Source organism: Helianthus annuus, chromosome 9 (genome assembly GCF_002127325.2).
Source record: "Helianthus annuus cultivar XRQ/B chromosome 9, HanXRQr2.0-SUNRISE, whole genome shotgun sequence".
Lineage (NCBI taxonomy): Eukaryota > Viridiplantae > Streptophyta > Magnoliopsida > Asterales > Asteraceae > Helianthus > Helianthus annuus.
In genome coordinates, this window is record NC_035441.2 from 176,504,444 (window position 1) to 176,530,583 (window position 26,140).

At 39.0% G+C, this 26,140-nt stretch overlaps 1 protein-coding gene and 1 long non-coding RNA gene across 9 annotated transcripts; both read right to left on the minus strand.

Annotated features, from left to right (window-relative positions):
• Positions 1 to 2,006: 2,006 nt before the first annotated feature.
• Positions 2,007 to 7,125, minus strand: LOC110879735. Of its 8 annotated transcripts, none has more exons than XR_004867998.1 (9): positions 6,910 to 7,125; positions 6,712 to 6,833; positions 6,490 to 6,586; positions 6,232 to 6,353; positions 4,283 to 6,015; positions 3,860 to 4,185; positions 3,616 to 3,764; positions 3,469 to 3,519; positions 2,007 to 2,800 (listed from the first exon to the last, which is right to left on the minus strand). It is a non-coding gene; the product is annotated as an uncharacterized LOC110879735 (long non-coding RNA). The 8 variants fall into 8 exon arrangements; XR_004867997.1 differs by having other exon boundaries at positions 6,232 to 6,361; XR_004867993.1 differs by lacking the exon at positions 6,232 to 6,353 and having other exon boundaries at positions 2,008 to 2,800; positions 4,283 to 4,380; positions 4,436 to 6,015; positions 6,910 to 7,122.
• A 3,681-nt stretch (positions 7,126 to 10,806) lies between these two features.
• Positions 10,807 to 12,508, minus strand: LOC110875001 (zinc finger protein BRUTUS-like At1g74770). The gene is made up of 7 exons (XM_022123287.2): positions 12,468 to 12,508; positions 12,209 to 12,376; positions 11,985 to 12,122; positions 11,668 to 11,902; positions 11,531 to 11,590; positions 11,356 to 11,427; positions 10,807 to 11,168 (listed from the first exon to the last, which is right to left on the minus strand). Exons 1-7 carry the CDS (start codon positions 12,470 to 12,472, stop codon positions 11,067 to 11,069), a joined length of 780 nt encoding a protein of 259 aa, XP_021978979.1. The 5' UTR covers positions 12,473 to 12,508; the 3' UTR covers positions 10,807 to 11,066.
• Positions 12,509 to 26,140: the final 13,632 nt, after the last annotated feature.

Genomic DNA, 26,140 nt, shown 5'->3' on the forward strand with positions numbered 1-26,140 from the left:
GAGCTCAACGCAAGAGGAAGCGTGGATTCAAAAAGCCAGATAAATATTTTGAAGGAGCTTGTATACGGAAATCCAGGTGTCGATCCCAAAAGCACGGAAGCTTGATGAAAGGGGGAGCCTGAAGGAAAAAGAGTCTACCGAGAGGGGGAGCAACGGAAGCTCGAAGACAGATCCACGGGGATTCTGTTCGAGAAAGAGAAAGACAAGACGCTACAAGATTGACTACGGCAATATCCAAGGGGGAGTCTGTTAGTGCATTATCTGTCTATCGCCTCCGTCAATCTAGTCCGTAGCAGAAACCGAAGAATTCTAAGCTTTTAGTGTTATATCTAGTTAGAAAGGCAAGGTGGCAATTTTGTAAATAATGAGATTTCTCATTATATCCCTTAGCCTATAAATAGATCATTTAGTTGTAAAGTTTAAGACTTTTGGCTCATTTGGAGATTTAGAGATTTAATCCTAGAGAGAGAAAGTCTCTCCACGTGATTCACGGCTTTGTACACGACATCATATCAATAGAATCACGTCATTAGTACGTTCTTGTGTGTTCGGTCACGCACGTTCACGGATTCCGCACGTCGAACGTTCGTTACGCAATCGTACGGTGTCAAAACCGATCCTACAGTGTTCATCTGGAAGACTCATGCGTTTGCTTTCTTGGCCTCTTCAGACTTCTTCTGATTCCTAGGGCAGTTAGTCTTGATGTGCCCCTTTTCGTTGCAACCATAACAGGTTGCGTCCCTTAACTTCTTGCATTCCAAGGTCTTGTGCTCCTTGGACTTGCAGATTCCACAAGGTAGAGGCTGAGATTCAAATCTGCATTTCCCGAGGTGATATTTTCTACATGTTTTGCACCTAGTCCTTTCACTTGTCTGCTGGTTATCCTTTTTAAACCCGGAACTCTTCTTATGATCAGAGTTCCCCTTTTTCTTCTTATCGGAGTGATGAGAATCCTCATCCTCCCTCTTTCGTTTTCCATCTTCAGAAGCTTTGGCAGCCTTGCTTCTGACCACATCAAGTGTGAGAGAGATAGCGATAGATCTGCTGCTGACCTGAACGTAGTAGGTCTTGATGCTTTCACACTTGCCTTTATTTCAGGGGCTAGACCCCCAATAAAGCGGGCTATACGCTTTGGTTCCGGTGTAATCAAGTAAGAAACCAATCGAGACATGGTATTGAAATTAGTTATGAGAATGGAAATGAATATATTGGAATAATAATCTTATAAGTTAGATATATCCTAATTTGGTTTCTAAAAAGTTACAACATAGTCCCTTTTACTTTCTTTTGTATCAATTTTTGCCCAACATAATTTAGAATTTTTCATTCTTCTATTTTTTATGCCACCTAAGGTTTTTTTTTTTTTTTTTTTTTTTTTTTTTTTTTTAATCTAAGACTTCCAAAATTCAAAATCTAGAGACATAATTATCCAAATTCAAATTATTATTTATTCTTACATACTAGTGGTAAACCCGCGCGCGTTGCGCAGGGCCGGCCCAAGGGTAAGCCCCTGAGGCTTGGGCCACCAAAACTATAGGGTCTCCACAATTTGATGAAACCACAGTCCATTTATAAAAGATTTAGGGTGTGCGTTATCAACAGATTGATGGTTGGTAGTGTAGTGGTTTTGTGTATGTATGGATGTTGGTGAGACCTGGGTTCGAATCCCTGGTTCACCATTTTTTTTCTTGTTTTTAAATTTTAAAACAATCTTTCAAATAATTACACTTGGGTCCTTCAAGTTTAACATTCAATCACATACAATTTTTTGGGAAAAAGGCCACAAGATTTTACTTCGCCTTAGGCCACCAAAATGGTTGAGCCGACCCTGGCGTTGCGGTGCCGAAAACATTAGCATACCCGAAACTTTATAGCGAAAACAACACAAAACCTTTATGTGTTTCTTTAAGTTCAATTCGCTTTGCTTCCTCCTCTTCCACATTTCTTCCTAAATGTTCTTGTTCAAATTATAGATATGATAAAATAGGCAAACTCTATTTCATACAATAAACCATTATGACTTTTAATTTTTGCTTTCAATTATAACTTTTAATTTTTCCTTACATATGAAGGTACTTAAAGATCCAAACAACTTACAATTTCACATTATATCTTCACTCACCCATAAATATAATGCAATAATAGGACATTAGCATCCAATTCTTCAAAGTCCTGATGAACATTTCTAATAACATTCCACCAATACCTAGTTGATGAACTTTTTATTATCCCTTAAAAATCATGTGTCGCCCAGCTGAAGAAAAATAAAAAACACTTCAAATATGTAAAAGAACATATTTAAGTTGTCTTCTCCACTCTCCACAATAGCACCCAATTCCACAAAAGTATTAGTACAGGTCACGACTTATCAATATTTCAAGCTCAGTCAGTTTCATGTGTTATGGTCTAATATCATGATTTCCTTGTTGTTGAATGTGTGGTTCGGTCACTATAGGCTGCAAAACAAGGTGTAACTCGAACAAACATACAATAATCAAAACAAATTATTACAAGGCCAAATCGAGGTACGATGGCGAAGGGAATCCGAAAATCATACCAAAACCGGTCAGACTGCCGAAACTATGTAGAGTTTGTACCTTTGAATCGATCCACAAAACATCATAGCCAACCTTGCCCTCTACCACATAGCTCTTCTCTAATGCCGCGATGCGCCCTCTAGCCAGCCTTCCGTGCCAACCTGTGACAATGTTCCACTGTGGCGCCCTGTGACGATGTTCCACCGTGGCGCCCTCCGACATGGCCATCTCCTGCGCCAAACGCCATGACGGTAACACACAGACTGGCAAAGGAAATAGTTAGTAGACTCTGAAACATCCAATGCCAACATAAAAGGACCAAATCTTAAAACTTTGTCATGAGCATAACAAATGAGCTCGAAATATATAAGGAACCAATCTCGTGTATAAGGGCTTGGCACGAGTACTTATAAGGCTTTTGAGCCTTATGTAATCTGTATATATATTTATATATATATATACTGAAATTTGTGTATGATGTTATATTGTTATTGTTTAGCTAAAAGGACCTTTGTTGTGTGATAAAGTTTTGTAGTAATTTTTATACATATTTGAAGATAGTTTGTTATCAAATACAACTTTTACATAAATTTTGTTATCCAAAGTCCAGCAACTATGTATCCCAACTCGAGCTTAGCCTAAAGTAGTCGAGCTCAAGCCTTATCAAACTCGAGCTAAGTTCGACTCGTTTGTAAACCTAGCTTATTCTACTGATATGGAAATAAAAACATCTTGCATTGTGACCCATCAAACAAAATATTCCATTAGGTATAAAAAAATTTCTTCAACTTCTCTATCAGCATTCTCATTTTTCTCATTAGTGGTTATGAAAGCAAACTCTGTACAAAACTTCACAAAACAGGCAATTGAAGCTGGTAAAACTTTTATACAGGAAAGAAATAACGCATCGGGAGAAAGGAGAAATTCATACCTTCAGACCCCGAGATTCTTCTTAAACTAGTAATTGAAAACCCTTCTTCCCCTGTTCATAATTTCACAAAACTAATTAAAAAATCAATACTAATAAGTAACAAAACAATCTTTCATAAATTAAAAGTATGAGAAATCAGTAACTAACATATCCAATTGTTTGTTAATTAAGAGGAGGGTTGTTGCCTGGAGGCTACTTCAACATCTTAACAGGAAGATCTTCAACTTAAGACATGTATACAATAATCTTAAGAGTGGTGCAAAACTTTTGATTGACCGACAATCAAGATAAAAAAGCTACTCCAAAAGATCATATGTTGCCAAAAAAAACATATAAATCAAAAACTTCTTCTGATATGAACACATCATAGAAAAAATCAATATAAACTAACCTGTAAACTAGTATTAAACCCTGCCCTTTGACGCTCCGATTACACCACCAATGCCTCATAACCGACCAAACTGTGGTAAACGTCTGAGTTAAGAGATGAAAGTAAGTGAAGATGGGATCAGACCTCTTAATCGTGCGAAGATGAGTAAATGTCTTCCAGCGGTTACTCCCAATTGAGAGTAATTGCAGATCGTTTCAACATACTCCATGCTTTTATCAACATACTCCTTCCATGCTTTTATCAACAGGGTCTCTTGGCCACTTAATCTTTTGAAACAAATGGCCTTCCATGCTTTTATCAACATACTCCATGTGGCATAATTTTCTCTGTCAAATGATACGGAAATCCAGTCAGGCATATGTTTAGATAGTAATTGCAAACTAAACAACATATAAGAAATTAAAACTTATTGTTGGCGCACACCTCATATTCACACTAAAAAAATCAAGTTGGATAACATCATAAAGATCTAGCGCAGCTATAATCGCACCAGTCTCCAGTTCAGGTGTCCCAACTTCTTTCTACACATTATTGCAGGTAAAAAGGGTACATCAACATTGTATATCGTATCACTACCGTTTGACACAGACGGAATCATCAAATCACAAACTTTTGCTTCATCCAATTGAAGTGCAACCCTTCTTGCCAATTCTAGTTTTGAAGAACCCGCAGCTTGAAATACGTTGACCCCCTTTAATAGTTTGAGAAAAAAGCTACACGAAACCGCATTTCGTTCAGTTGGGAGTAAGGTAATTATAGATTCTAAAAGCAGTCTACTATTTGAACTTGAATGATCAGACCCGCTATTCAAACCCGACCCGTTTTCGAGTTTTCTTGAAATTTTCAGAAGCCATTTTGAAGTGTAGATTTTCAAAGAAGCGCCGATAAGATTAGGTGGCACTTTCTCGCCCGATTTAAGCGCTGCCATTGTTCTTAGGGTTGTAAACGAACCGAACAAACAGGAACAAGGCCATGTTCATGTTCATGTTCGTTCGTTAAGGAAATTAACATGTTCCCGAACTGTTCACGAACGCATACCGAACATAAGTTTATGTTCATGTTCGTTCGTTAAGGAAATTCAGTTGTTCACGAACAGTTCGTGAACACTGGTCTCGAACACAAACGAACGCAAGCAAATAAAAAAGAACGCAAACAAACATTTAACTTGAAAATAAAAAAACAAAAATATTGTTATCCTTAAACATTGGATATAAGTACTTAAATACAACCATCAAATGATAAATCAAAACACAAGAAGTCTAATACACCACCAAACGATGAATCAACTTTAACTTACCTAGACATACTTATCCCCAAAAATGTCTTAGCACGTCCAAATTTTAGCTAACTTAGAAAAAAATAGAGTTTCAAGTTTTCAATATGTTTAGATAAATTGTTTATTGTTTATTATTTTTTTAATATAATCAAACGAACACGGACGAACGTAGCCGAACATATTACCGAACGTTCACGAACGTAGTCGAACGAACGAGACCTATGTTTGTGTTCGTTCGCTAAGCTAACCGAACGAAATTTTCTGTTCGTGTTCGTTCGTTAAGCTAATCGAACGAACATAAACAAACTTCCCGCCGAACGGTTCACGAACTGTTCGCTGAACGTTCGGTTCGTTTACAGCCTTGTAATCTCCAATAAAGATCGATCCGTAATTTTGAAAGCGAGTCGCCCCACCATCTTTTCGCTGTACAAACTTCTTCTATATCCCCCTTTTGATTCGAACGGTTGTCTGATATAACCTTCATAGGGTTAGAAACGACTTTTGACACAAGTGATTCAATACAACGGCTTGTAATCCCTAATTCTTCTGACCATAATTGAAATGGCTTTGTGGTTTGAAGAGTCACAATGCAATCTTTCCAACCACTGAGAATGCAAGAATTGAAGAATACTTCTAGTTTATGGACTAAATTGCCCTTTTCAACATCTTCTGTCATTTGAAGGTATTTCGCTGCACAACGAGCTGACACGATATTGTTTGCACTAAGAGTGATTGTGATTCCATAGCAGAATGTCGCACATAATTCAAAAGCCTTGACGCCACCAGGGAAATCGGAGAGTTCGATTATTTGAGGTTGTGAGGATGAAGTGTTTTTGGAACAAAGTCTCTGTAACTTCAAGCATTTTGATAGAAGTGGAAACTGAAAGTGGAAAAACAGAGTATCAAGAATCATGACAAAATTAAAAAATTAATAATGAAACAAACAAGCATTTGACTTGGTAAAAATCATTACTTTGATTTTGTTGCTATTAAGGTGAATAAATGAATATTAACAATTAAAAAGACTTGATGCAAAATATACACTATAATGTTACAGAAACAATGAAATCAAAGAAAAGATAACATGTAATTTAACCAGGAGAAGCATGATCATCCAACGACGCTTCATCAACGAACACTCGAACAAAATTTAACAAAATAGCTAATCTTTTTAGGGTTCATCATATACGAATCTAGCACAATTCCAGAACGACTTATCTGTAAATCTTAACAAAAATAGAGTTGAGAAAACGTTGGTGAAAAGAAATTAGGGCATTAATTGTTGGAAATATGCATAAGCTTGCACACAAATTGCATCAGTTTCAACAGATGGGTTTAGGGATTCAGGGCTCACCTAGGGTTCATCAATTTCAGGAGTGAAGACATGCCATCTTGTATGAAGCGATTGATCTTAGACTTCCGAATCTTTTTAGGGTTCATCATATACGAATCTAGCACAATTCCGAATGTCCATAAGATTAGGGTGGTAAACAACTCCAAAATTTACTCTCCAAACATCAGAATCAAACCACAAAAAATACAAAAAAAAATTAAAGCAGACAATTTTAGAGTTTACCTAGTAGAAAATATATTTGAAAACGGCACATAAGCGAATGATTGGCGAACCAAAAACCCGACCGTCGCTATCATCTTCAGTCTGCCGGTAGTTTACCCTAGCCGCCATCATATCTCGTTCGCCTGCCTCGGAAATACACAGGTAGATGATCAATTCTTGCAGGATGAAGGTGAAGGTTAAGAGGGATGGAAATCGAACCTGCCGTCAATGATGATGGTGGCCGCCGGAGGCAGTGCCTGTCTCCCTATCTCTCTCTTTGCCGTTCTCTCTCCCGTAGCTTTTCACAGTCTCAATCTTGACGTTTTGTTTCCCAGACATAAATGTTGGTTCAGATTAAATCCCTAAATTGCCCTTGAGGTGTTTTAAAAGTTTGGAACTTGTTCCAATTTTCCCCCTTTAAAATGGTTTGCCTCGTTTGTACATGATGCATCAAAATTTATACATGTAGTAAAATTACTATCTTGTTCATTAGATTTCCTTTATATAGTGTAGATATATAGATATAATGTATGTGTTTAACTTGTGTTTTATTTTAATCTAATACTTCACAAATTCAAAACCTAGAGACTTAATTATCCAAATTCAAATTATTATTTATTCTTATACATATATAATGTATGTATTTAACTTGTGTTTTATTTTAAGTTAATGCAACTTTTAAAAATATATGCTCTAATGAATATTTACCCCATATACACCTATTAAGACATCCACTTGAAAGAACGAATTTTGACAAGGTTATATACTAGCACTTATGTAGGGAAGTCATGAACAATAAAGAAAATACGACTGAGTGAGATGCCGTATGAATCAAACTAGTTGATTTTTCGCCCGCGCGTTGCGGCGGGGACCTAGTGTCTGCGAAACGCGTGTCGGCAACGACAAGCAGATACCGAATATCAAAACATAAATAAAAATGACGTGGTAACGATAGTCACTTCGTCCTAAAAAAACGATTTTAAATAATCTAGTATATAATAACAGGACCAACACGTCCTACACGTTGGAAATTCGGTTGCTTTCAGTTTAGTTATTACGGTACTTACACATTAAAATATGGATGAGCTCGGTACAGGTAACGGCACCAAAAGTACCAATCCGGAAAATCGTCGAAATTAGGTACCGGCACAGAAAATGCTCGGTACCATACGGTATAGTATTTGAGGGTAAAAACCGGTGAATACCGGTGCCAAACCGATACCGAAAATGTCAAAAGTCGGTACCGTTCGGTACTGAAAATATACCCAGTTTGGTAAATTTGATACCAGTACCGGTACCAGATACCATTTGCTCATCTAAACGGTGCAATTACTTGCGTTGCTACGTTGTTACAGGATTTGATGAGCTCGGTACCAACCGGTACAGAAAATACCGTTACCAAAAATCCCTAAAAGTAGGTACCGGTACCGAATATACCTGGCACGATACGGTTCGGTACGGTACCGCTTGGTACTGGTATGGTACCGGTATTTGAGGGTAAAAACCGGTGAATAACGGTGCCAAATCGATACCGAAAATGTCAAAAGTCGGTACTGATTCGGTATCGAATTTATACCTGGTTTGGTAAATTTGATACTGGTACCAGTACCCGATACCATTTGTTAATCCCCTTGATGATGTTACTGTTCATTGTCTTCAAATTTTAATGTTACTGTTCATTGTCTTCAAATTTTAATATATAAGGTAATTATGCTAATCTGGGAGCCGATTGTGAGATTAAATATATTATTAAGGTAATATTTAATCTTTTAGCCATCAAAATCATTTATATTATATTAGATCAAAATATATTAATAACCTATTAATAATTTTTTTTTGAACGGCAAATTTGGATCACTGACGGACCACTGGAGTATCATCGTGCCACCAGCAGAACCACCCGATCATATCCATCTCCACTAGGCAATAATGCCTATACACCAAGGTTGGAGAACTCGCTAGTCGCTAGCGGGTCGGTGAGGTAGGGACTAGCGACTACTCGGGATTACTCGGGATTAATCGGGATTAATCGGATCGGACTCTTTATGTATAATTTTAAGTTTTTATACATATATACATATATTTTTATACGTAATTTTTTTAAGTGGACAAGTTTTGACCGGAATCTGGGAGGTTTTGGCCGGAATATGTGTTTTTTTCCGATTTTTTCTGATTTTTTCCGATTTTTTCTGATTTTTTCCGGTTTTTTTTTGTTTTTTCCCGATTTTTTCCGATTTTTCCCGACCGACTAGTCGCGATTAGGGCCGACTAGGCCGACTAGCGATTTTTTTACTGATTAGCTGAAAATTACTCAGTTGATGGGCGACTAGCGACTAGTCAGCGATTAATCGCCGGCTAGTCGCGATTTTTGCAACCATGCTATACACCAATTCAGGAGGAAACCCAATAAATCTGGGAAAACCCCCTTTGTGGGAATCGAACCCATGACCTAATGGTCATAAGCCTTATCCCACCCCCAAGATACCACTAGGCTATAATGCCATGGGTACCTATTAATAATTAGTTGGTAGTTGTTGATGGACCATATTACCCTTATTAACTAATTTGGTTTCCTCTTGGGTGTATAAATAAGGGGATTATTAGAGAGTTTAAGGGTTACACAAATTACACAATCACAAACCCTCATAACATCAATTCCGTCTCTCTCCCTATAACCGAAATCAACCCTACTTTCGGTTTCATCACCATCATCACCTTACACCCTAAGGAGGAACCAGATCATCCTGACAAGTATGTCGAACTCGATGGCTGCATCTCTGACTGGATTCTCCACCGGCCTGTCTGCTGTAACAGGTATGTTATTCATGTTTTCCATTATGTTTAAACAGAACTGATCAACACCGATAACCGTCTTGCTCTTAAGGCCTAAGTTAACCCAGTTTTCCCTCATATACAAAGAGCTTAATGGCCCTGATATAATCAATTAACACACACGATAATGAAATCAAGGTTACACAATCAATAAACTAAAGGAAACGATGTATATCCTGCTTTCCGAATGAACAATTGATTGCATTGATTCTTTTTCAGGTTGTAAATAATTGGTGGCCGCAGTTAACAATTGTTAGTCCGGCATGGTAATTTAATAAAACGCTTTTGTTGGCCTTTAAAAAAAACAGTTGATTGCAAATGTGATGCCAACAACCCTGTTTATTTATTATAGTCACTAGAGTATAACCATCAGCAAACATGTCGGTTCCCTATTTTTACAAACAAGTTTCATAACCAACCCTATTATTTACAATAGTTTCACTTTAGGTAATCACTGTACTAACAGGTCTTTCTAAGGGGGGTCGGGCCGTTACGTTATGGAGCTTCCGTCACTCGTGGAGTAGCGTGGAACACCGCCGCCACCTAATTCCATCACTCGTTAAACTCATCACTCGTGATAGCTATGAGGCGTGAAAAGTTGCAGAATGTGAGGGAAACTGTTAGGTGTGGTGAGTGATGGGCACCCCCACCAAAATCCATCACTAGTGATGGAGCCAATTTCGATGACGTGGTGGAAGATGATTGGATGTGGTGAGTGATGGGAAGTAGAGCACCCCTACCCCTAATTAACGAGTTTTTTAATTAATCCAACAGAGACTTAATCACTTATTGTAGGGGGCTCTCCTTATTTAGAAGATAAAAAAAATATGCATACTGTATATTATAATAAGAAGTTACAAAGAAAAAAAAAAGATTACTCTTGAGTGAATTTAACATAACTAAGGCTTACCTCATATTTACTTGAATGAAATTCATGGTAAACAATTGCATGTGATGTAATCCATCCTATTCTACTTGTTGCTAATATGCGTGAGTTCGTACTTTGGTAGTTTGGTTAGGTTATGGGCCATATATGTACATATAACCGATCCAATTTTAATAATTTTAAAGCTATTATTTTTTGCAAACGTTTATCTTTTTAGAGGATATCTAATTTATAATAAAACTTTTCTGGCATGAAGTATATTATTTGTGACGATTCGATTTGGCTATTTCTAGTTATAAAATCATGACCAAACCATTGGTTTCTTAGTTTGTTCGGTTATTTCGGTTATGGTAATATGGTATCCCGGCTTTTCTACTCACAGGTAAGTAGTAGTTAGCTTACAAGAAATCCACCATGACTTACTAATTCATATTTCAAACATGTACAATACAACTCCACACAAAATGTTGTTTAGTCCATTAGTCCAAAGGAAACTTATTGTAGTTATTTGGCGAAGAAATTATACATAATTTTTGCAAATCATGCCCTTCTTCAATATCACTCCACTGATAACTAATGTTTAATAGGCCCTTTGTCTGATTCAGATGAATACTATACCACGTAGCTAGAAAGCAAACCATATATCGAGCCATCCAAGTCAGATAAGACGGGTGTTGTATGACCCACAACTAGCGCATTTATGGTACAGCCGATGGAAGGGTGGAGTCCCTCTCTTCTCACAATCATTGCAAAAAATGTCCTGAAAACAACAACCGTATTTAAAATTCATCTCATCAATCAACTATACATTGCTATGTTTGTGTGGATCGGTTTTGCAATTCAAAAGAGGTTTGCGGACCTGACATTTGTTTGTAATTTTGTTATTTTGGCATTTTAATAACATTTAGTGATATTTTATATTTTTTTTTTAAAATAATGTTTATAACCTCTGTCCTGCCCAAATGCTCCTCAGGAATTTCCTCTTCAGCTAGCAATGTGTCCAACATCCCAAAGTATACCTGTGATTGGTTGAATATTACTTACACTTTTCTTCTTCTTCTTCTATATATTAAATTCAAATAGATATATGAAATGGTATGTTGTTGTTACTAACAAACTAACCTGCATATCCCCCAATGACTTGCTGCATATGGGACAAGTATAGTTTGAGCAAGTGTATTCCTAACACAAGCACCATCCAAGAGTCGGTATATCGATCTATATGATTGAAGAAAAACATAAAGGTGAATATAGAATACCTGAAAACACGACGAATGCATCATATGACCACACGGAAGGACCCTCACAGGAGTCACGGATGTGAACATGCATTCATGGCATATCGGACAGTTATCTTCAAGACAATTTCTAGCGCAGGTATGCTCTGCAAGTGACAATGCCAAGCATGCATTGCAATTCATGCAATGGAAATAGTCAATCCCCAAACCTTTTCCCACTCTGCACAGGTCACAGTGTGGGCAGTGGTAGATTTTCCTGTTCACACATTTCTCAACAATCAATATATAAAAACTACATGCATATTTATTAATAACCAAGCATTTAGTAAGTAAATCGCCTCTCATCGTCGAACAGTTTGCAGATGGGACAGTAGTATCTAGCCATGGATAGGCTGTTACAAGAAACGGTTGAGCATGTTGGACCAATCGGTTGAACTATCAAGCATTTCATGCACATCATCATGCTTGTGGCTTTCCTGAAAATTAAAATAAATGTGAGGATTTTATAGATTGTTTTGTTTTTATGTTCATAGAAAGAAAAATTAGTAGTGAGCGTAATTACCTATCCATTGGGTGATCGTTTGCTTCATCGTGGCAAAACCTGCAAGTGTAAAGTTTGTTGCAACATGAAGCAACAAGCTTGCAGTTCCTCTTGTAGTGTTCACATCCAAATACTGATTCGTTAGAGTCGCGATAAGATGGATAAACACCATGATCGTTATCTAGCGCGCTGAGAAAAAAAACACAAAACTCTATGTCACAATTTACAAATTAGTACAAATTAAATGGAAAAGAAATAAAAGTATCAAACTGATATCAACCTCATCGTCCGGTGTTGTATTACTATGATTCGGCTTGGGGGGGGGGGGGGGGGATCGAAGCAAGTTAGAGCAGTGGTGGCGGGTATAGTTGAAGCGAATTTATAGGAGTTTGGTTGATTGGGACGTAATACCAAACGGCACAAAGCTTTCACGTTAGATATGGAAAGGCGTTAAACATGCCTCCTCCACTCTATACTCCTCATGCATTATATCCCTTTTACTATTATTATGCTGACTTTTAGAAATCAAACAAATATTAACAATACGTGTGTTTGTCTAAACTTATATGACAGGGACATGGTTAGTATTGTTTTATACTTTAGACGGACGGACGTTTTTTTATTTTTAATTTCTTATTTAATTTTATATCTACTTTTATAATCAATCTTTTTTTAAATAGAACTATCTCTGTACGTAAGAGAATATTTTTAGAAAGGCCTAACATTACCTACTTTCCATATAATGTATCCTTTTATGCTTACTAATAAAATGTTTATTAATTCTAAAAACAACCCTGCTAAATTTCCGAACGTACATACACGAACGGAGATGAACTTAAAACAATAACACATTTCTTTTCAAATCAACGATGTATAAAATATTCATAACCGAACTGGTTTCTTAATTTTTCAGTTATTTTGGTTATGATCTCGTTATTTGAATTTTTTGCATAAATAGGTGGTTTGAACCACAAAAGAGTGTTATTAGGTGGGTTTGAATTATGTTTTCATATTTAGGTAGGTTGTGAAACCATACAGCGACCTTCATGAACTTTTCTGCACAAAATCAGAGTTTCTGCAAAAAGCTGCAAAGAATGTTGAACATCGCAGAATGATACAGCGACCTTGTGAAGGTTGCTGTTTGAAGTACCAAGCTTTGTGAAGGTCGCAGAATCATATTACAAAGTTAATGAAGGTCGTTTTTTCATGTCACAATCTTATTCATAGTCGCTGTTTCATGTACCAACCTTATTCAAAGTCGTTTTTTCATGTTACAATGTTATATAAAGTCGGTGTATCAACTTACAATGTTAATCAAGGTCGCAGAATCATATTACAAAGTTAATCAAGGTCACAGAATCATACTACAATGTTAACCAAGGTCGCTTTTTCATGTTACAATGTTATTAAAGTTGCAGAATGATATTGCAATGTTGAAATGTGTTCTGAAATTTGAAATTTATATGTTTTATAACCCAACTGTGTTACATAAGAGATGCACACCAAATTCGTGTGTTGTGAACAACATACTGTGTTTGTTAAAAAAAATTAATGTTGAAATTTAAATAGTGTCTCTGTATCATGTTCTTTATTAAAAATGTTCGTTGGTTGATATTTCTGCCGATAGGAAAATTTTGTCAATGTATGATGATTCTCTTGGATCATTCGTCATGATGTTTTTCTCAGTTTTAATTTTCGTATATCAAGTGGGAAGATCTTGTGTGGATGAGAAAGATTATTCTCATCTACCTAACCTAGGATTATGTAATTGTGTCAGGACCTTGAGACATAACCCAGTATTTCTAGCGGCTGTTAAGCAATTGCTAATCAGGTGAGTCATCATACTTGTCTTTTAAAACTGTGATATTATACTCGTCCATAACTGGTAATAATGAGAATGCTGCAGTATGCATGTGTCAGTAGGGGTATATGGGATCCTATTATGCTTAATGAGGTGTGTCACTCTGGGAAGGGTAATAAGGTGTTGTACCCACAGGCACTTCGTGCTTATAAGGTCCAGCGACACATACTCATACCTATGTGACGGCCGTAGGGGGACACAGCTGGAGGACCAGTATGTCTCTTGTACGGTGGTTTGTGACAAGTCAAATGTGACCTATAAGGTTCAATGAGGCCCAACCTGACTATAATGTGGTCACATGCCCATATTGTGTATGCATATAATGTAAACTGGGGTCTGTCTTTATAAAAATTGTATAGTATGAGCTCACCAGTATATATCTGACGTCGTTTTGAGTATACTTATCTCAGGTGAGTCATGAGGAAAGCTATAGGAACTACTTGACAGTTGTGGAGTTTTAGAAGATCAAGGAGTTCTTAGTTGCCAAAAGTTTGTAAATAAATAAAGTGTTTTACTCAGACTATTATAAGTTTTAATGAAAGTTTAGTTTGTTTCCGCTGTAAGTGTATCAATTGTGCACAATCACCCGGGTTACGGGGTGAGGGTGTTACAGTTGGTATCAGAGCCCGAGGTTTTAGCGAATTAGGTATTGCAGGAATGCCTAAGCTTTAACCAGTAGTTCTCTAAAGATTAAATAGCACACTCGGACTAGGCCAAATAACATGTTCTCAGGAAAAGTACTTACATAGTCATTTGAGTGACGCTAGAAGAAGTAAACTATGTTGTGCCTTTCTATGTGCTATATATATATATATATGTGTGTGTGTGTGTGTGTGATGTATATAGTTGTTATATTATAATGATGTATCATACATACTAGTAACTCTTTATACTCTAGGAAGGAGACAATGTCTGAACATAGAAATGAACAAGGGTCTAGAAATAATCAGAATAACAGAAGGAGAGAGGAAGGTTCTTATAGGACTCGAACTCCCTCTCATAGTGTCAGGTCCCGGTCTAGTACAAGCATGCGTCTAAATACTGAGGATATCCACAATATAGCTGTGGAAGTGGCTAAGGTAATGAAGAATGCACAAACCGGTAATGTTAACCAATCTGGAGAACGACATGAAGAAAGCTCAGCAACCTCCACGCCAGTTCAAAGGGAAGGAATGGGCGAAAGGAAAAACACTATTGCAACCATGCCACTAGAAGGAAAAGGTGAATATTCCAAATCAAAGGAATGTACTTATAAGCACTTCATGTCCTGTAAACCTCAGTCCTTCGACGGAAGAAAGGGAGCACTAGAAGCTCAAGACTGGCTCAACAGAATGGAGTCAGTATTAGACCCATGTGAGTGTGATGACCGCAACAAAGTACGGTTCGCCGTACATATGTTTGAAGCTGAAGCCCTTCACTGGTGGAACATCGTGGTCCGAACAGAGGGAAAAGAAAAGGTTAAGGAGATGAAGTGGGAGGAGTTTATTCATAAGTTTCTTGCTAAGTATTGTCCTCCCAGTGAGACTGAGCAACTGGAAGTGGAATTCTTTCAGTTAAAAATGGGAAATAAAACCTATCGAGAGTATGTTTCTCGTTTCAACGACATATCTCGACTGGTTTCTTATTTAGCATTGACTGAGGAACAACTGATCAATAGGTTTATTTGGGGTCTACCCTCGGAAATGAGGGTGTTTATCAAATCCAAATTCCCCAAGACTTTTGCAGAAACTGTTGAGGCTGGCGCCGTCATGGCTGCCGAGATGATTCTACGGCAGGCGGAATCTCCCGCACCAAAAAGGAAGTGGGAAGAAAGAAAGGGGGACACCCGGAATAACAACTTTAAAAGGCCTAAAACATTTCCTCAATGTCAAATTTGCAAACGCTTTCATACGGGGGAATGTCGTTTTCCTTGTCCAAATTGTAGAAAGACGAGTCATGCTCTTCAAGAATGCAAGGAAAAGAAGAAGTGTTTCAAATGTGGAGACCCTAACCACATGAGATCTGAATGTCCCGAACTTAAAAGAAATGATAGGACACAACCAAATCAGCCAAAAGGGCGGGCATTTGTACTCACCATGGAAGAAGCCAAGACTAATACAGACATTATCACGGGTACGTATCTCGTAAATGATGTATATGCACGTGTGTTATTTGATACCGGTGCAAATAGAAGTCTAGTGTCGACTACCTTTAGACCTTACTTGAACTAGGCGTCCCAAACCCTAGATCATGCCTTTACAGTAGAAATGGCTGATGGAAGTCAAAGAGAGATAGTTGACATAGTTAAGAATTGTAAAATAAGCTTAAACAACCATGTTATCCCTATAGACCTAATGCCTATGGAACTTGGAGAATTCGACATAGTCATAGGAATGGACTGGTTAACACCATATCATGCGGAAGTTATATGTGACAAAAGGATCGTCCGACTCCGATTACCCAACGGTAAACAACTAACTGTATCGGGAGACCGCACTGACAAGACTAAGAACCTCATCACGATAGCACAAGCACATAAATGCCTAAGGAAAGGGTATGTTGCCTTTTTAGCATATGTTGTAAACACTACAGAAAAGCAGAAGGTCGAGGACGTGCCAGTAGTACGAGAATACCCCGAAGTGTTTCCCGATGAGCTCCCGGGACTACCATCGGATAGACAGGTTGAGTTTCGCATTGACCTAGTTCCAGGTACATCACCGATTGCTAAGTCGCCGTACAGACTAGCCCTGACAGAAATGCAAGAACTCAAGAAGCAACTACAAGAGTTGCTTGACAAAGGGTTTATCCAACCTAGTTCGTCACCATGGGGAGCACCCATCTTGTTTGTCAAGAAGAAAGATGGGACGATGCGAATGTGCATCGATTATAGAGACTTGAATAAAGCCACTATAAAGAATAAATGCCCTTTGCCCAGGATCGACGACTTGTTTGATCAATTACAAGGGGCAAGCTATTTCTCTAAAATAGACTTGAGGTCTGGATACCACCAAGTGAAAGTTGCACCAGAAGACATACCTAAGACTGCCTTCAGGACTAGGTATGGTCATTATGAATTTTTGGTAATGCCATTTGGATTGACCAACGCACCTGCAGTGTTCATGGACCTCATGAATAGGGTTTGTAAACCTTACCTCGATAAGTTTGTGATCGTTTTTATTGACGATATCCTTATCTACTCTAAGAACGAGGTAGAACATGAACAACACCTAAGAGCAGTCCTTGAATTGCTCAAGAAAGAAAAACTCTATGCAAAGTTCTCTAAGTGTGAATTTTGGATACGTGAGGTGCAATTCCTAGGCCACGTGATAAATGAATGTGGAATACAAGTTGACCCTGCAAAGATCGAGGCCATTAAGAAATGGGAAGTACCGAAGAATCCCACTGAAATCAGAAGATTTCTGGGGTTAGCAGGATACTATAGAAGGTTTATTCAAGACTTCTCAAAGATTGCAACACCATTAACCACACTAACCCAGAAAGCCTCTAAGTTTAATTGGGGACCTAAACAAGAAGAAGAAGCCTTTAACACGTTAAAGCATAAGTTATGTAGCGCCCCAATACTGTCACTTCCTGAGGGAATAAAAGATTTTGCCGTCTACTGTGATGCATCTCACTATGGCATGGGATGTGTACTCATGCAAAGAGGCAAAGTGATTGCCTACGCCTCTAGACAGTTGAAGATTCATGAACGGAACTACACAACCCATGATTTGGAACTTGGTGCCATAGTGTTCGCATTGAAAATTTGGAGGCACTATCTTTACGGTACAAAGTGCACTACCTATAGTGACCATAAAAGTTTAAAACACATATTTGAGCAGAAGGAGCTCAATATGCGTCAGAGACGATGGATGGAGTTATTAAGTGATTACGACTGTGAGATCCAATACCATCCAGGTAAGGCAAACATAGTAGCAGATGCTCTAAGTAGAAAAGAGAAACCTCAACCAATAAGAATTCGTGCAACCAGAATAGAGGTTAAAACTAGTCTCTTAGATCAAGTTAAGAATATACAACAAGAAGCCTTAAAAAAGAATCATATTGTAAAAGAAAGAATGATTGGGAGGCTGAAGCTACTGACAATGGGAAATGATAATATCCTTAGGTTCAACAACAGGATATGGGTTCCTAATTTTGGAGGACTGCAGGATACAATCTTAGAGGAAGCTCATAAGTCTAAGTATTCCATTCACCCTGGCAGTGATAAGATGTATAAGGATTTAAGGAGAGATTATTGGTGGCCAGGAATGAAGCGATCTGTTGCCCATTATGTGGAAAAATGCCTTACATGCCTTAAGGTGAAGGCAGAACATCAAAAACCCTCTGGATACTTGCAACAACCAGAGATCCCAGAATGGAAATGGGAGAAAATCACCATGGATTTTATCACGAAGCTCCCAAGGTCAAGTCATGGTTATGATACTATTTGGGTAATAGTGGACAGATTGACCAAGTCTGCACACTTCGTGCCAATTCGTGAGGACTATAAGATGAACAAGTTAGCTCAAATTTACATCAAAGAAATAGTCTCACGACATGGGGTGCCTGTATCGATCATATCAGACAGAGATAGTCGTTTCACATCTAAATTCTGGCAAAATTTTCAACGAGAGTTGGGAACCAAGCTTAATCTAAGCACTGCATATCATCCTCAGAAGGATGGGCAGAGTGAACGGACTATTCAAACCTTAGAAGATATGCTTCGGGCTTGTGTAATTGATTTTGGTGGAAGTTGGGACAATCATCTACCACTCATCGAATTCTCTTACAACAATAGCTACCACACTAGCATCAAAGCTGCACCTTATGAAGCTTTATACGGAAGAAGGTGCCGAACTCCTATCTGTTGGACGGAAGTAAGGGAAAGTCAACTATCAGGACCAGAAATCATTGTGGAGACCACAGAAAAGATCCAACAAATCAAAGAAAGGATGAAAAGTGCTCAAGATCGACAAAAGAGTTATGCAGATCAGAGGCGTAAACCCTAGAGTTCCAACTAGGGGATAAAGTAATGCTTAAGGTATCACCTCTGAAAGGAGTGATTCGGTTTGGAAAGAAGGGAAAGTTGAAACCCCGATACATTGGGCCGTTTGAAGTAACAAGCAAAGTAGGACCAGTGGCTTATCGGCTAAAACTTCCTGAACAGCTGGCAGGAATACATAATACTTTTCATGTATCAAATTTAAGGAAGTGCCTAGTGAACGAAGCCCAACAAATACCCCCGGAAGACGTACAGGTTGACGAAAAACTCAACTTCATTGAAGAACCACTACAAATCGAAGATAGAAAGGTTAAAAAGTTACGCAAGAAGGAAATCCCGTTAGTCAAAGTCAAGTGGAACGCACGACATGGACCCAACTTTACATGGGAACTAGAAAACATAATGAAAGATAAGTACCCTCATCTTTTTAAGTAATGACAAATTTCGAGGACGAAATTTTTGTAAGGAGGGAAGGATGTAATACCCCGAATCTTAATGTGCTGGTTATAAACGTGTGAAATATGTAATTTATATTTCATATATTGTTAAACGAGTAAGATGATTGTGTGAAAGGTGAAATATCTTGACAAACCTTGGCTAATATAGGAGACCGTTAATATTAATAATTAAATATATTATTTTATTTACCTTACTCCGTTTTTAATGAAACTTAGGTTAAAACGTAGATAAAAATATGCTCGTTCGAATGACATATTCGTCGTTTTATAAAACGTCATATTTTAAAAGTTATACAAGAAAAACGAGTTAAGCAGCTGAATTAATATATATAAGCAAGCAAGCTAGCAGGTCAAGCAGGTAGGTAGGCACGTCAATCGAATCCCACATCGACCAGAAAAGGATTTGAGGTGCCTGCTTGCTTGCTTTAAATAAGAGTCTCAATAGTTTGTTTAGGTACCAGTTTCTTTAACGGGAATGCTCTAGTATAGAGAATCCTGAGTATACGATACCCCGTTGGGTATTGTTAGTAGTCGTTTTCGGAGCGCGAGTAGGAGCAGGAGTAGGAAAACTCTACATCAACGTGCCGTAGATAGTTTTGAGGTATACTCTCGTTTAAGTTTATGTTTAGTTATTTATTATTTATTTTTAGTAGTTAATATTAGTTTTATTATTAGTAATAATATATTAGTAGTAGTAGTGTTAGTATTATTTTTAGGTACTAGGGTTATTGTCAGGGGCGGGTATTGGGTAGCCTAGCCTTAGTTAGGCATGGACTGATCACCCATGCTTAAACAAGGTAGGGTTAACCAATATCCAACCATGATAATGACTAGTTAGGTGTACCATTACCTAACCTAGGATTATGTAATTGTGTCAGGACCTTGAGACATAACCCAGTATTTCTAGCGGCTGTTAAGCAATTGCTAATCAGGTGAGTCATCATACTTGTCTTTTAAAACTGTGATAGTATACTCGTCCATAACTGGTAATAATGAGAATGCTGCAGTATGCATGTGTCAGTAGGGGTATATGGGATCCTATTATGCTTAATGAGGTGTGTCACTCTGGGAAGGGTAATAAGGTGTTGTACCCACAGGCACTTCGTGCTTATAAGGTCCAGCGACACATACTCATACCTATGTGACGGCCGTAGGGGGACACAGCTGGAGGACCAGTATGTCTCTTGTACGGTGGTTTGTGACAAGTCAAATGTGACCTATAAGGTTCAATGAGGCCCAACCTGACTATAATGTGGTCACATGCCCATATTGTGTATGCATATAATGTAAACTGGGGTCTGTCTTTATAAAAATTGTATAGTATGAGCTCACCAGTATATATCTGACGTCGTTTTGAGTATATTTATCTCAGGTGAGTCATGAGGAAAGCTATAGGAACTACTTGACAGTTGTGGAGTTTTAGAAGATCAAGGAGTTCTTAGTTGCCAAAAGTTTGTAAATAAATAAAGTGTTTTACTCAGACTATTATAAGTTTTAATGAAAGTTTAGTTTGTTTCCGCTGTAAGTGTATCAATTGTGCACAATCACCCGGGTTACGGGGTGAGGGTGTTACAATTCTTTTCGGCCATACCTCGTAAGACTATATTGGGGCGGTGTGTTTTCCTTTGTTAACGGGGCTGTTCAGTTTGACCAATCCATGCTAACAACCTCTTTCCTTATGCGACATAAATCGTCGTATGACGAATTGGTGGATTCAATCTGTAATCATGTTCAACTTCAGAAAGAATCGGTGCGCCTTTCATTGTTACTAGGGTACACGTTTCAGGGCATATCTCAGACAACAAAAATTTTCAACGATGATGGTATTGAAACAATGAACTATTTAGCCCAAGTATCGGAAACCAACTTCATTGCCGAGATCTATGTTCAGTGGGAGGCACTCAATCCTGTCCAACACATGAGTTTCACAAACCTTTTGCATGACATTACACAACGTAATGTTGTTGACACCCAAGATTCTGATGAAGATGACGAGGGATACGGGCAAACAACTCAAGAACACCACTTGATGCCTGCTGTTGATAACATAGTAGGTCCGTCCTCCTAGTTTCTGGTGGGTGACAACAATAATGACGGTTTTGATGATTCGGAAAGTTGCAGCACCGAAGAGAGTTCTGAAAGTGAAGAGGCACCACCATCTGACGATGGTACTTCTGACGACGAGGCTGCAGTCAACCAACACACTGAGTTGTCCCTGGCTCAGCCGCGGCCTATCATTCCAGCGACACATGACGACCCAGACGAGGACAAGGAACTTAGGGATTACATGTGTCCGGATTATGAAGATAATCCAATGGACATATGGAATCCAAAAGTAAAACATATACGTCTCGGCATGTATTTCAAGTCAAAACAGGAGGTGGACCTTGCTATCCGAGAATGGAACATTCGCCGTGGAAGGGAAATTTTTGTGATGGATAGCAAACCAACTTTATACAAAGTTAAATGCTACACGAGAAACAAAAATTTTAAAAACCCTTTCCCTCATGCTCCTTTGTGTGAATGGCGTGCAACGGCATCAAAACAGAAACACCAACACCTTTGGCAAATTACCAACTGGGCGCCTGCCCACACTTGTTATTCCACGGTGGTACACAACAACAACAGGTGCCTTAGATCTAAGGATATCGCTGCACACATCCTGCCACAAATTCGTACAGACATTGCGTTGAAGGTGAAACACATCAGGACGCATTATAAAGCAAGCAATGTCTGTCGATGTTACGTATACGAAGGCGTGGCGTGGACGAAGAAAGGCAATTGAGAGGATATATGGAACCTGGGAAAGCAACTTTCAGGAGCTGCCAAAGTACGTGTTACAGCTTCAGTCTCGAAACCCTGGTACGGTGGTTTCATGGTTTCATCACCCGCACTCGGCTCCAGGACATCCAACATTCAAATATGTTTTTTGGGCATTTGGTCCTTCTATTCGTGCGTTTCATCTTTGCCAGCCTGTCATCTCTGTGGACGGCACACACTTGAAAGGAGGGTACCGTGGTAAGTTGTTGGTTGCGGTAACCAAAAACGCCAACAACTACATAATGCCAGTGGCGTACGCGCTAGTTGACGAAGAGACGGTTCATAGTTGGTGTTGGTTTTTCCAAAATTTGAGAGAATACGTCACCAAAGACTGTAACAGTAGAATTTGTGTTCTATCAGACCGTCATGCCGGGATAATTAATGCGATGGAGAACCTTCTGGATTGGAGGGAACCAAACGCCTACCACCGTTATTGTCTTCGGCATGTCAGAAGCAATTTTAGTGGTAGGTTCAAGACCAAATCTCTTAGGAAGATGTGTTGGATGATCGGGAGCACAAGTCAACGAAGAAAGTATCTTTGGGCTGTGAGGGAAATGTAGATGTTAAATCGGTGTGCTTGGAACTACCTGAACGACATCGACAAAAGCAAGTGGACTATTGTTCATGACCGCGGAAAATGTCGTTGGGGTAACCTTACGACGAACATATCTGAGTCTATGAATAATGTCTTACGGGAAGCAAGACTCCTGCCAGTAAAAGCCTTAATTCATTATACGTTCACCAAGGACGTATCAGAGTATGCTCGCCACGCGCAGATGGCCCAAAGCTGCAATACCCCTCTACCCCCTCGAATTTGGTCCAGGTTTAACAAGTTGCATTCCGTAGCCATGCAACATGAAGTGTCCGTCTACGATGTCAGAGAAGGTCGTTACGCGGTGGTTTCAAGGGAAGAAACCAATGATGACGGTGGAAACGAGTACACCGTTGAATACGGACGCAGCCGGTGCTCATGCGGGAAATGACAAATGCTTAGATTCCCTTGTTCCCATGCTATCGCAGTTTGCGCTTGGAGGGGTGAGCAACCACATGACGTTACCCACTCCATATTCCACACCACCACCTATCAGGAACAGTATAGCGGTCATTTTTTCACCCTGGGACACAAAGATGAGTGGGAAGAAGCGGACTGGACAATTCAAGGGGACCCTTCGAGGGTCACAACACATCGTGGCAGGGTTCGTTCAAGAAGAATTCAAAATGAGATGGATGTTAACTACCACGATGAACCCCAGGCACGTCGATGCAGCAGATGCGGAGAAACCGGGCACAACAGGAAGACCTGTGGCCGACGTTAAGTTAGTATCTTTTTGTGGTTTTAATGTTAACTGTTAGGTGTATCCTCCTATGTTTTGTGTTTGGTATTTCTGTTTGAATTGTCAATTGGTGGTGTAATTTAACAATTAAGACATGTGTTCCAAAAAAATGAGTTTTTACGACTATTAATTTAAGAAAATTCACAAACACAAAACACAAAATAAAAACATCAAAGAACATTACGTGGTTTATTTTAATTTAGGAGAATTCATGAACACACAATACATCTACCAATACAGGAACCCCTAAGTCACTAACGACGGCATCATCTGATAACGCATTCGAGTCATGCTCTGGAATCAAAAGGATGTATCAGAGTCGCTGTCAAAGTTGTGATATTGTTCCCATGGATCATCACTAACGACGGCATCATCTGATAACGCATTAGAGTCACGATCACTGTCGTATTGGTGGTTGCACAAGCTATGGTAGATGCATCCAAACCTACATATCGGGTATGGATCTATAACCCTTGGCGATGCAGGGTTAGGGTTCTGCACAATCCAAGGACTTTGATGTTCAACATATGGTGGTGGGCGAGGATGTTGGTTGAGGGGTGAAGGTCTGGGAGGGGCATGCAGGTGTTCAGTGGAGGGGAGTACATTGTTAGGGTTTGGTTGTCGACCAATATGGTTACTGTTGGTTTGGGGTGCAAGAAAGTTACGGTTGGGTTGTGGTTGAACAGAGTTAACGTTGGGTTGTGGATGAGCAGTGTTACGGTTCGGTTGTGGCTGAACAGAGTTACGGTTTGGTTGTCGTTCAACATTTGCAGGGTTTGGCTCCCCTTCATGTATATGCAAATGAAAATGAATGTGTAATTCGTTATCACCATCTGCCATCGGAATAACTAGTGGGGTGAGGTAAAGATGTGAAGACATATTTGGGTGATAGGTGGTATTTATAGACAGGAGAAGTATAGGGGTGGGTAGTTATTATAATACTAGTACAATAAATTACTGATACAATAAAGTACAATAACCTTCTTCCACTAAAGAGATAGAAAAGGACAAAAAACTTTCAAGTAAACACCACTACAACAAACATCATGATAGAAACGGAGCAACCCAATTTCCAATGGCAGTCACCTCTAGATGATAGTTCCGAGTCTGACTCTTCTCCAGAATATGGGTTGTGCCAAACACAGGACCAGTCTTCTTCTTCTTCCTCATAGTTCCAAGCTTCCTTCAGGACTTCTGGGTCGTAATCCTCCTCCGGGTTAGGGTTGAAATCAAACTGTTGATTGTCATAGGTCCAAACTTTTTTAACAACGGGGATTTCTTCAACCTCTTTATTTCTTCCACGAACGTCCTTCTGTTTCGCCAGTTGCTGATTCACAACTGCACCGGAAGACGATCCTCCTTCCTCCACAGGTTTCGATTTTGTTGATTTCTTTCCTTCCTCCAGAACAGTAACCTTTGGGGGTAGTTCCCATTCCAAAATAGCTTTCATGTCTTCTTCAGTTAAGCAATTGTTTTGAAAGTGGGAGAAAGGAGGTAACCGTTTGCCAACATTGCGCTTATCCATTACTACGAAATGGTATTGCAAAGAAGAGTGATGAGGTGGTACCAATGGAGGGCCTTTTATAGATGAAACAGCGACCTAGTATAACATCTCTGAATGAAACAGCGACCTAGTATAACATCTCTGTATGAAACAGCGACCTGGTATAACATCTTTGTATGAAACAGCGACCTGGTATAACATCTCTGTATGAAACAGGAACCTAGTATAACATCTCTGAATGAAACAGCGACCTAGTATAACATCTCTGAATGAAACAACGACCTAGTATAACATCTCTGGATAAATAGTCACTCATACCCCCATCTCGAATTGCACCAACGACACACAACAAATGGGGGACCCGGAAGACTCGTTATTGGAGCTGGAGGAAGTCCCTGATACCCCCCCTGAGAAGATCCCCAGAAAGACACGCTGGTATTATTACCCAACAGAAGAGTCTAGATCGTGGTCAAAAAATGTAATGGCGTTTTATCATAACGGAGATTCTTCTTTCTGTTATAGCGGATTCCTTGGAAGGAGACAACTCGGGTCCGAGTTTTGGGGTGCCCTACTTGGATACGAGAACTACGGTTACTTGTCGCCACTGGTAAGGAGTATAAATTATTAAAACCCTCCGAAAATTTAGTTTTATTCTTATGTTATAAAACTTTCACCGTTGTAGCATGTGTGTGGGTGGGTGACGAGAATGATGAGGTTCAGATGGATTTTAATAAAAAAAATCCAAAAAACCAGAACAACTGTTTCCATGGACGATTCTGCCACCTCAATTTCTCGACCTTTTGGAAGAGAATCCTAACCATCGTGCGTTACCTTTTGCTATTGGATTAAAGGAACATTACCCTCCATTTTGGGACATCGATACGGTAACACTATCATCCCCCACTGTATATCTTAAACCAAATACGTTTATCTTATTTATTTTTGTCTCAGGTTTATATTCCAATCTGTGTTGACCTTCAAGACTGGTTCATGGT